This window comes from Cheilinus undulatus, linkage group 9 (genome assembly GCF_018320785.1).
Source record: "Cheilinus undulatus linkage group 9, ASM1832078v1, whole genome shotgun sequence".
NCBI classification, from domain to species: Eukaryota; Metazoa; Chordata; class Actinopteri; order Labriformes; family Labridae; genus Cheilinus; species Cheilinus undulatus.
In genome coordinates, this window is record NC_054873.1 from 13,186,333 (window position 1) to 13,198,772 (window position 12,440).

Below are 12,440 nucleotides of genomic sequence, written 5' to 3' on the forward strand. Positions count from 1 at the left end.
GAATTTAAAAAAGTCTTTGCTGATTCTATCTCATCTATTTCTACAACTAACTAACGGAGAACTTTCACTGAAAATTGGTTATTTATTTGTGCTTTTCTTCCTTTTCCATTAATTCCAAGGCCTGGAACCAAAACAAGAAGTAGATCTGACAGAGTTCAGGCGGGCCAAAGAACTCAGACAACGCCAGTACAAAGCAGAAAACCAGGTCCTCACCAAAGAGGTAAAGTGGAATAAAAAAGATAATAACATCTGCTTTTATAACCTATATGTTTTTCATAGCTCTCATCTCATTGCTTGATTTCTTCTCAGATCGAACGCCTTGAAGAGGAGAGACTTGAGCTGAAAAAGGCAATCAGGCGCATGGTGAAAGAAAGAGGTGATGCAAAACTCACAGGGTTTAAGAAACCGGCAACTGTATTAACATTCCTCTGCTATGTTTTTTCCCCTTAGATAAGACGTTGCTTTAGGGTTTTTCCAAATGTTCCACAAGTTTTATCTCGGCATGATTTTTGTTTCCTTAAAGATTTTTAATGCTAAATGCTGAGACTGGTTTAAAATTTTTAACAGTGAGGCACCCTCAATGAACTCTGTTACTAAACTGATTAAAGTCTTACAGGTCTTTCAGGGAAAGATACATAACCTCAATGAACCCTGCTGTATTTACAAAGAAGAAGAAATTGAATCATATGTTGGGTACATTTCTAAAAACAGGGGTAACAAAAATATATTAATATATTAATTATATTATTATATTATTAAATTAAAGGTTGGGTATTCACACTCAACTACTGTAAGTTTCCAATAAGTGACATTTTTAGTTCACTGCTAGCTACTGATTGAAGTGCATATGTTTTTGCTAAGGCATTAATTATTCTATTTCTACACAAAGTTTTCTAGAATTATATTTAATATTTTAAATTTTGCTACTGCTCAAGTCCTCAATATAGTCTGCTGTCTTTAAAGGGATCCCACATTCAAGCTTGCTTCAAGAGGAGGAAATCCGACCCAGCAGATCTAAACAGCTTCTACACAAACAAAGCGGGACTTTCACAGATGAAGAAATGCAACTGAAAGTAAGCCCCTGGTTAAAGACGTCAGATCTGGCATCTAAACTTTGATCAAGGACGAGTGTTTCAAATGCAAACTGATTAGTGGAAGAATCATTCAGCAAGACTTTGTTTGTTTTAAGTCTTTAATTTCATTTAATCACAGTTTGTCCTAGACTGAAAAGGTCCCTCCTTAAGGCAGATCCAGTTGCATGATTTTTGCACAAATTAAAATACTGCAAATGCTGTTGAAATGTGTGCAGCAAACCTGTATTTATATAAAGAAGAAAAAAGATGATGTATATTTTAGGAATTCTTTGCAGGTGTATGGTAAATGTTTCTAGTAAACTTGCCTATGTGTTGTTATTTATAGGACTTGCATGTAACTACAAAGAGAGTAATGTTGTGTTGTTATGTATCAAGTTTAACTGAAAAAAACAGATCTACCTTTTCAAAAGGAAACCCAGAAAGAAATCTGAAGTTTGTGTTTGATTAAAGCAACTAGCAACTACAGCTTAGTCATTTTTCTCCCTGCAAAACATGCAATATGGTTTATCTGAAATAATTTTGTCTGAGATAACGGTACTTACATCAGTTTTTGTTGCATTTCAGAATGAGTACCTTGAAAAAGAACTGAGCAAAAAGGAGAGAGAGCTGGAGCTTCATAAGACACAGTTTCATGTCAAATGTAAGTAAAGACAAGACTTCCAAGTTCATTTGGACATTTTTACAATTGTAGTTTGGTCAATCTGGCAACACTTAAAGTATGACCTAATATATAGCATGGTTCATTATGATTTTAGTATGTAGTATAGGGGAGATTAATGGCCACAGCCTCACTGATCTTGCTTTCTTCTTTGCTTAAACTCACAGTGGACGAACTGTCTAAAGTTAAAAGAGACCTGGAGGCTGCACTCACAGATGTTCTGCAAGCACTGAGGATAAACCAAGAGAACATTTTGTCTGGAACTGCAGTCAGTGTTCCCAGTCTGGAGAGGTTGGCCGGTGTAAGTGTTTCTCATGCAACAAATGTTATACATATTTCTGCTGTTGTAATGGCTACAAACGAGTTTAATCCATAAGTCTTTTTCACGTCTACGTCTACTTTTAGTTGTTCAAAGTCTGTAAAATTTCATATGTTTTTTGCAAATACGTCTGTGGTTTGAATCTTTTGAGCTATTATGAGGTTTGTGAAGTTTGTGTCTTCATTATAAAACCAAATAACCTGAACTTCCCTCTGTGAGGTTTACAATCACTGAACAGTAAAAGTACAGAGTTGAGTTAAGAGAAAGGCTGGGGTAGTGTGATTTATAGAGATATTATAAGCAAGGGGTGAACATGAGGACTAGTGACTTTGACCTTTGACTTCTAAAATCTAATCAGTCCTTATGTCACAGTGGACGTTTGTGCAAAATTTGGAGAAAATGCCTGACAGCATTCTAAAGATATTAGGTTAACAAGTAAGGGGTGTACACAAAGCCCAGTGATCTTGACCTTTGACCTCCAAAATCTAATCAGCTCATCACAGGGTCAGTCCTCAGCTGACAAAGTAAACTGAGAAAACAGCAGTAAAAACTAATTACAACTAAACTGAAAACTGAAACAAAAGGTGAAACAAGTAAATAAAAATTAAAACTATACGAAAATCCGAAACTATTATAACCTTGGTACAGTCACCTTACACTGTTGTATAAGCATGAAAGATTTAAAATTTAAGGGACATTTGACTGCTGATTTCTTAGAACATGGATAATTCAGTCATTTCTAAATATAATTTCTTATTTTGTAAGATGGTTATTTGTTCCGTTACATGACTGAACCTGTGAGCTATGATTCAGCTTTCTAGGCCACTTGCTTATAAAACAGATTTTTATCTCAATAGGAATTCTTCCGGTGAAGACACACCTGACCCCCCCCCCAATTAAGCTTTGTATGGTATGGTAGATATAGTACATATTAATTATTGAAGGATTGAATTTTTGAAATTAATATAATGAAAAATTTTGGACCTTGAATTGAATGAAACATATGACTGAACAAGTAGACTTTAGGACATGCATGCAAGCATTTTTCTTTTGGTCTGTTTTGCTTTTATTATGTACATTTTAGTGGACTTTTTAAAGGTCTTAAAAAATAATACATTATCATAGGAAAACAAACTTTCTTGAAGATATTTTCATCCAGGATAACAGGATAATTAAGTCAAGATCTGAAGAAAACAACCAAAATGCCCAGGAAAACAGAGCTAGGATAGGGACACGTCAGCTAAGGACTTGTAGATATTTTGCCTTTTTTTTTCTAGGAACCAGTTCACGACCCACTCAAAACAGCCTCATGACCCACTTTTGGGTCCTGACCCACCTTGAGAACCCATGTCCTAGATTTGAGTCAACATTTTTTTAATTCTCTTTGTAGAGAGCCAGCTGCTGTGCTAAAAACAATGGGCATACACTCCTTGGAATTTTAATTGTTTCTGTAAGTTGAGAATGCAAAGGCATGGTCACATAGCAACTTAATAAACAACAAATGGAGATTCAAAAAACTGATGGTAACCAAACTTTCAGTTGATCATGCTGCACCGTCAACAGACATTGAATAAATGTACATACTGGAGCCAGATGCTGCATATTTTAGTTTGGCTTTGATATCACGCTTCAGGACAAGAGAGAAAGTGACAGTGAGTAACAGATGCTGTACCAACCACATTTAATATTTACTGTCAGCAGTGAGGTTTAGCAGTTATATTTTTATAGGTAACAAGTGCTTGAAAACATCTAATCTAAGACACGAACATACTATTTGTAGACGATCACAATGACGGGCAATTCTTAGACTAAAATTAATATTCCACTGTCTCTGGGGATATTAAACTGATCTTTTCCTCCCTATTACAGGTTATGGATGTAAAAAACTTGAGTGGGCATTCTGAGTCAGCTCTACATCTGAAGTCCCAGATACATCAGTTAGTGGGGAGAAACGAAGAACTGAGGCAGGAACTGAAATCTGCCCGGGAAGAAGCCACCAACAGCTTCAGTCAGCTGGCTACAGCCAAAACAAAGGTATGCCCTTCTGATAGTAAACAAGTGGGTTTGAATATATTCTGTTGGCTACCAGCATCATCGTCATTTTTCCCAAGCGACATTTTCACCTCCTATTGGATGATTTTATGTGCTTCATTAAATATATGGTTGAATATATGGACTTTAATTGTACTTTGAGGGTATGTATCACAGTGACAAGCCAACTTCATGGAGTAATTCAAACAAGAATTGTGTGGGTTTTTCACCCATTATACCTGTACAAATCAATAAAAAAACTGTGCTGTAGAGGAGTGGTTTGCAAAGTGGGAGTTGCAAAGCATCAAGGATAACTTTACAGGATGCTGTGAAAGAAAACAGAGAAAAATTTGAAATTGTTTCAAATGGTATACTCTGCTTCCAGCCACAGTATTTTTTTTGTTTGTTTTTTTACAAAAAAAAACCTACTATACAATATGTTATTTTTCTTAGGAGTGTTGTGTTCTTTTGTATTGTTTTTCTATCATTGTTGGGAAAGGCCTATTGTGTATATGCAAGAGCAGTATTATGAGCCTTAAGGTAAAGTGGGTGTTCCCTATCTCATGCACCATTTTGAGGGTCCCGAGCTGAAAACTTTTGGAGCCCCTGCTGTAAAGTAAACAGTATCTTGTATGCTGATGTTGTTTGCATTCATTTAAATGAGCCATTTTGCAGTTGTTGCTAGAAAACTGGTTGCTTTCTTTGCAAATCAGCCATATAACAAGAAGTGTCTCATTCTCAAACACTGGCGCTAACAGCTAGGTGCACTTAGAGTGAAAAGGGGACTGTCTGCTGAGAGTTGCTGGTTACTGCACAGAAGTATTTATTGTGGAAATCATGTGCAAATTGCTTTAACTATAAACATAGGTTAAATTAGTCCACAACTGTCAGCAGCTCGATACTTAATCCATCCACATCCTTTATCCTCATAAAGCAAAGATATTTTTATTTTTGTTCATTTGTTTGTTTTTGCTTCCCTCAGGGAAGAAAACTTGTTTTTAACAATGAAGTTCATATTTTTCTTATTTTCCAAGTCTGGCCTCTCAATAAACTTGAAACAGTTTGCCTTCCTCTCTCAGCTCATGTTCCTATCAAGACACTGCTCCATGTCGAGTCAAGGTGCATATCGCTTTTTTCCACATTCACATGCAAAGCAGCAGCAAACTACATAGAATAGGATGTTTGTGTGATATGTTTGCACGTGATAATCATTAGCTCTGTATGCTTTGTGAAGCAGACCCTGAGACAGAGCAGAGTGAATCAGACTGTTCTCTAGCAGCAGTTTTCAATCATATTCACTGCAATGTTGTCAACAGACATCTTTTTGTGGGGAGGCCAAGTCTTCATCAGCAGTGTTGTTCACTTTCTCTGATTTTTCTGGTCATTTTGTGAAATCCTCAAGCTGCTCAGCCACTTATAAAAGCCTGGTTATTTGGGGACAACTTGAAATGCTAACAGCTGTGTGTCAAGTTTCTTACCTAAATCTACAAAATAAGTTCCTAAGTGTCTGACAATTCTGACCAGACAATTTTAACAGTTTACATAATGAAATTTATCGACGCCGATGCGTTGGCTGAAATGTTTTCAGTCCCATTTTCATAAGAATGACAGAAACAATTCTAGGAACAATCTATCTCCTTTATTTTTCGTAAGTGTTGTTTTTATGACATGAGAAAAAAGTTGATATACTAGTGTCTTATTTTTAAAGCATCTATCAAAAGGGTTTTAAGGAAAACCACTTTTTCCAGAGAACAGCCAAAATGTGTCTCTGTAGTAGCTCTTGCAGGGACTATCTTGTCTTTTATTACCGTATTACTGTTATGTAGATAGAAGCCTGTTTTTCTTTTGTGATGACGGTCTTAAAATTAGTTCTAAGACTGTCAGAGAATCAATGGATACGAGCCAACACTAGTATGTTATGTCCCCTATCAAAGCCATTAAAAAGTATCACTAAAAGGTGTCAAATAAACTAGAAATAATTCAGTTGAAAATCTTTTAGCCCTTCTGATAGTGGGCTTAAGCTGGGCATGGGTATGTTTAAATAGCTGTTTGGAATAAAGGCATTATCAATATCATATTATTTCATTATCATCCTTCTCCTCAGATGGGACCCGACAACCAGAGATTTGACTGTATGCAATCATGAGTTATCAGTTGCAGGAGTTAAATTGGATATATTTGTGGTCTGTTTTCGACTTGAAATTTTCGCAAAGGTGTTGGCTTCGGAGCCAAAGATGAGCATTGCATACATAGTTTAGGGAAATGGGGACCATTCAGCCAATGTGGAAAGTGTGTGCTGTTGACTATCATATTGATAGCAAAGCATTTTGACGTGGAACTGGTAATGTTTTCAAAGGTTCACCGCACTGCTGAGTCAAGGCTCATAGCAAAAGATTATTCTGTTATTGCATCCAAATAACCTGAGATGTGATTACTTCACTGCTTCCTACTGTGAAGACTCTCCAACCTATAACCTTAATGTCAAACATTTTTGATATTTAGTATTATTTAACTGCCTTCAACAGAATACCCACAACAACAGATAAGAGTGAGCAGATTGGGTAGCGTCACCAGCCACTTTACACGGGCATGGGCAGCCAAACCTGGCAAGGCAGACCCATATGCATCAAACTTCGTCAGGTGCAGTTTTGTAACTGCTCTGACCTTGTCAAATCTTTCACATCTTTACCCTCTGCCTTTTTTTTCTTCCAGCACTTCAATTTAAGGGACCAAATCTCTTCATGCAGCCTAATATCTATCCATTTACAGGTGCCGTTTAAACAAGTGAGGAGCATAGGATCATAATAGTTTTTGTTATTTTTCTATGCTTGCCAGGTGAGCCAACTGGAAGGTGAACTGGAGCTGTTAAAGAAGTCTGGCAGCAGTGGAGTTGTCCTCAGACCTCTGACCCTCCCTGAGGGCCTGGAGCCGAGCAGCACTGAGGTCATCAGCTCTCTAAATGAGTACTGTGTCCGACTTCTTCAGGTCAGTGTCTCTGTCTTATGTCTGGATACAAAATTTGTAAGTCATGTCTCAATTAAAAATGAAACGCAATGTTTTAATTTATTAGGAGTTGAAGAACAAGGAGGAACAAAGCAAAAAGCTTTCAGGAACATTGGAGGAATACAAAGAGAAGTTTTCTGTCATCAGTCACCAACAGGGACTCCTCTATAAGGAGTATCTCAGGTTAGTAAGCATGAAAGTTTCTTAGAGGCTGTAATTGTTTTGTAGCCTTGCAAAATTTGAGACTGTTGTTTTGTTATTTGCAGTGAAAGGACAGAGTGGCAGAAGAAGAAAGAGGCATTAGCAGAAAAGAATAACCAGCTTGAGGAGCAACAGCAGGTGGATGCTGTTAAAATCCAAGAATTTAAGGTAAGCTAGAAATTTACACTTTAATAATGCCAATCATTAAACTTCAATGCTGCAAGATGCACTGCTTATATGTATTATTATCACCTGAAGCACTTAACAGTTAAGCCCCACGCACAAACACCACAGCTTTAAGATGGTTTAAAGCTTAGAACCAATGATGTGAAACTGGATTAACCAAAATAAATCTCACCAAAACTCCCTGTTGTTTTGTGTCTATAAAACATCTTCCATGTCATAAAATATGATCCAAACATAAGGAGAACAGACTCCTAACTCTGCTGAGCAGTTAAAGTTTGAGCCAGACCCACTGGGTGTATTAGACACAGATTGCTTCACAGCCAGAAGGACCCGATGTTTAACCTTTGTGTCTGCACATGGCTGGATCTAGCCAAGCATGTGTAAATCCACCCTTTAAGTGATTCTTAAATGCCTGATTACAGGATTTGAAAATGGATTAAACATTACAAAAAATACCAAAATAAACATTAAATGGATATGCTTCATTGTTTCATAGTCCTTGTCCCACCTCCCTGTGAGTTTCTTACTCAAAAGTTTTATACAGTTTGAATTTTACAAAGTCCTTTTATGTATTTCCCCTGTAAGGAGCTGCTTGACAATCTCCAGAAGGACCCAGAGGAAATCAAGAGGCAATTGGGTGAAGCATTACGCAAGTTGACAGTGCTGAGGGTCAATGAGAAGAAGCTGACGCGTCGCTACGCCACCTTGCTGGAGCAAGAACAACATCTCCGCAAGGAGAACTGCAAGCTGAGGGATGAAAGCAGCCAAATGCAGGCCTCTGTCACCCAGAGGATGGGCTACCTGCAGAGATTCAAGGTAGAGAAAGAGGATTCATTTCCATTTGTAATACAATGAGTTTGTTTAACAGTGTTTTCAGTAGAATAGTTCAGGGTTAACGTTATGTAACATCACATAACGCAACATAACATAACATAATAGAACATACGACAATGTGATATAATAATACATGTCATCATGTGACATACCATGACATAACAGGACATATAATGACATTACTTGACATGCCATGCCATGACATATCAGGACAAAACACAACCTCCCGTGACATAACATGATATATCATGATATAACTTGACATAACTTTTCATATTGTGACATAACAAGACATTTAATGACATATAATATATCATGACATGACATGACCTTACATGTTGTGACATAACATAGTTTGATATGATATAACTTGACAAGACATGACATTCTGCAACGTAGCATGACATATAGCATATCATGACACTGCAAAATTTAAAGTGACATAACAGAACGCAACCTGATTTAACATTTCAAATCATCACATAACACAACATCTTTTGTCATAAATATGGTAAATTACTTCCTCTTAATGAGATTACCTTTTGCTTTGTTATAAGGAAATGGCTGCATATAAGATAGCAGCGCTGCAGAAGGCCCTGGATGATAGTGTTCCCTCATCAGACCTGGAGAAGGCTAACAAACAGTACACAGAACTGACAGTCAAATACAGAGACATGCTACAGAGAGACAGCCGCCTCATACAGAGAACCACCAACCTTGAACAGTCGGAGGTATAAAAACATATCATCAGTCATAACATTTGATATAACCCTCCCATTGCTACATCTTTTATAATATTTGGCTTTGTGGCCAAACTGTTTGTCTCTTTTTGTTTTGTTTTAAAGAATGAGAATGAGTCTCTTCGGGAGCAAATCTCTGACATTAATAAAGAACTGGAGATCACAAAAGAGAAACTGAACACACTGGAACAGGCATGGGACAACATCAGTGCAAATGGTGAGAAAATGCAAAAATAAGAAACAGCTGCTTCACTACTCTCTTGAAAACCACTTGACAGTAGATGGGATTTTCTTCCATATTGCTGCTTCAGTCAGTCAGGGTCTGTTATGTGTGCACTGTGATTGTTGTAGATCCAAACTTATCATTTCAATTAGCAAAGGCTCAAAGTAAAAAAACAAGAACCCTACAATACAGTGAGTCATTATCCCCATGCTCCATGAGGTAAAGTTACTGTTTTTGTTGGTGGAGTATGGTTCCTTAATAGAGAACAATGTAACCACTCTTTCTGGTTTAAAGCAGTGTTTTTTAAAACTTTTTTTTTTTTTTTTGCAAAGGCAAAGCTGAGATCAAGCCAAAATCTCAAGTCACATCATCTTTATATCAATGAAAACGGCCTCTTTAAAATTTCATAAAGTATCTTTAGTTGATGTATAGTTGTAGTTAGAATGCATGGTTGTTTAAATTCACAACACTATACTGTTTGGGACCAACTAAATGACACATTTACATGCCAAAACTAATATGTTTACAATATAGTTTTAGCCATATCAGCTTTATTCACAGTTTGTATTTTAAGCAATCTACTTTACCAAATCCAAGACCTTTGGTAGCTGTTACACGTACATTTTTACATTTTACATTAGTACATTTTTAAACCAAATCATAAAAAACATCATGGAGTAAGAAAATACCAGGGATACTGCAGAAAATTTTTAGTTTTCTTAGAGGTTGTCCAATTTTGTGATACTTGTAAAGTCATCGTAATCATGCATGGTTGTGCAAATTCCCAAGGCACACCTTGAGTTGCCACATGGCACACCAGTGTGCCTCACCACACTTTTTGAGAACCAGTGGTTTAAAGTGTCATACTAAAACAAAGAAATTATGGCTTAGTTAGGATCTTTTTTTATGTGCCCTACTGAAACAGTTTGTACCTGATAAAGCAGCAACCTCTAGTGTTGAAATGTGAAGCCACTGTGGAAGTACAAAATCCTGCAGTTCCTCCAAGATCCACTTGAGGATGCCTGCCAAAACAAAAGAAACACCTTTACACCCATGTTAAAAAAAATCCTATTGTTATTTTAGAAATAAACATGTTTGCAGCCCAGTTCAAAATGCGGATAATTTGAAAGGAACTCTTATTCAACAGAATGTGTGTTCATTATGTGTTTTTGTCAATTCTTTTAATTTAATATTTCTATTCATTTTTGACTAATGCCATATCATCATGTTATTTCCATGATTTGGTGCTAATATGTCTTAGTTTTGGTTAATGTCACATGTCTTTGATGCCCTCAGTACTCACAATGTTCCCAAAGTGTTATTAATTCATTAATTTATTTATTCATACATTAATTAATGTATTTATTTAGTCATTGGTTTGGTTTGTTGATTTTTTTTGTTTCTGATCCACCAATTGTTTATTTTTTTATTTATTATTATTATTTTTTTTAATAATTTATTCCTTTTTTTTTTAATTATTTGGTTAGTTGGTTTGTTGTTGTTTTGTTTTGTTGCTTAGCTGTATGTTGAGGAAAAAATGTATGAACCAAGTAAACCATTTCCACACTCTCCAGCATTTATACCCAGAGGTAACTTGCTACAAATACACGAGAAAACATTTTCAATATTAAATGGACGAAACAACTCAGAATACATAAAATCACACAATTACACAAAATAAGAAAGCATCCTCTGAACAAATATACTCAAACTGGTCTATGTATGACTTGTGCTTCATAAATAATTTTCTCATAAATTTGTCTAACTATGGCATCAGATTCATATCTTAACAATTAGGATGATGAGTAAAGCATCAATAATCTTTTTGGCTACTACAAAAAAAAGTAATAATGCAATAAGACTGCATGGAAGACATTCACAGTCACAGCTTGTTTAACAAAAAGATTGCAGGCAAAAAACAGCTTAGGAGTCACTGTGACGTTTATACAACAAACCATGATTCAACACAGGAGTTGATCTTAATTTGTAGATCCCCTAAAGACAAAATAATTCTAATTTTAAACTGTTTTTCATTAATTTTAGGGGGTGAAAATGGAATGGATAAGGCAGACAAGGCATTGGCCAACAATGAGATGGTATCAGCTGCCAGGCGGATCACAACTCTTGAAATGAAGGAGCTGAACGAGAGGCAGAGAGCTGAGCATGCTCACAGAATGTATGAACAAATGAAGAACTCCCTCAGGCAGGTGGAAGATCGAAACTCAGAACTGGAGTCCAAGTTTGCAGAGGTATGAAGCCAAGGATAACAAAGACAGTTTTTCTTTGACGCAGTTGACACTTGCTGTCGCTCAGGTCTTCAGTGTCTGTTTTTCTTATTAATGTGCCAGGTGTTAAAGGTTAATGGTTCACCTGGCAGGGATGCAGTGTAACCTTAAACAAGATCTTTTCTTTCATATTGTAAAATAGTTTTTCAGTGCCATACAGTGTTGATATGGATTTTATTTTGGTTTAACAAAAACAGATAAGAAGAACTCTTCTTTTTGAGCCTGTCTCTACCAGGTTAGGGGTCTTTTTTCTAATTAATCTCTTTCAACAGAACTATCTGTGTTTTATTGCTCAGCTGACCAAGATGAACATGGAGGCCCAGAGGGTGGAGCGGGAGCTGAGAGATGAGCTGGCAGACAGCATCAGCAAAGCCGTTAGCGACGCCGACCGAGCCAGGATTGCAGAGTTGGAGCGAGCTGAGGCTGAGCTCCGCATTGAGGTTTCAAAGTATGTGTGCCTCCGATTTGAAGATTTTAGAAGTAAATCATATAAGAATATATTTTAAGGGGAAAATGTGTTGGGAAATGTATCACAAACTCGACACTTGATCTTGACATGTTGCCTTGTATGTCTTAAAGGTATTTGGGTCTTTTATGCTTTTAACATCTTGGTTTAAAGACTGGAAATTGTGATTTTGTTTGTTTGTTTGTGTTTGGTTTTCAGGCTTCAGGAGGTGTCTGATGTGGCCATGATGCAGGCTAGTGCTCTGCAGGCCAGACAGCAGTTCAAAGAGAGGGAAATTGAAGCCTTAAGGAGACAAATATTGGATCTTCAGGTAATGAATTTTTTTTTTAAGCATTAGTTTTACTATTCTGTCTTGTCCATCAAAACAGTTTTATGGTGTATATAAAATTTTAAATGAATA

At 36.6% G+C, this 12,440-nt stretch overlaps 1 protein-coding gene across 3 annotated transcripts in view; it reads left to right on the top strand.

The window, feature by feature from the left end:
* cep290 (centrosomal protein 290) overlaps positions 1–12,440 on the top strand; it is a 60,840-nt gene that overhangs the window by 14,090 nt on the left and 34,310 nt on the right. For all 3 annotated transcript variants that reach the window (XM_041795462.1, XM_041795464.1, XM_041795463.1), the window contains 15 exons: positions 120–220; positions 310–376; positions 964–1,073; positions 1,659–1,734; positions 1,920–2,053; positions 3,941–4,105; positions 6,938–7,087; positions 7,173–7,288; positions 7,372–7,474; positions 8,078–8,308; positions 8,884–9,057; positions 9,172–9,283; positions 11,333–11,538; positions 11,871–12,022; positions 12,239–12,350. In XM_041795462.1, coding sequence (XP_041651396.1) covers positions 120–220; positions 310–376; positions 964–1,073; positions 1,659–1,734; positions 1,920–2,053; positions 3,941–4,105; positions 6,938–7,087; positions 7,173–7,288; positions 7,372–7,474; positions 8,078–8,308; positions 8,884–9,057; positions 9,172–9,283; positions 11,333–11,538; positions 11,871–12,022; positions 12,239–12,350 — 2,009 coding nt within the window. The remainder of the gene's footprint in view (positions 1–119; positions 221–309; positions 377–963; positions 1,074–1,658; positions 1,735–1,919; positions 2,054–3,940; positions 4,106–6,937; positions 7,088–7,172; positions 7,289–7,371; positions 7,475–8,077; positions 8,309–8,883; positions 9,058–9,171; positions 9,284–11,332; positions 11,539–11,870; positions 12,023–12,238; positions 12,351–12,440) is intronic.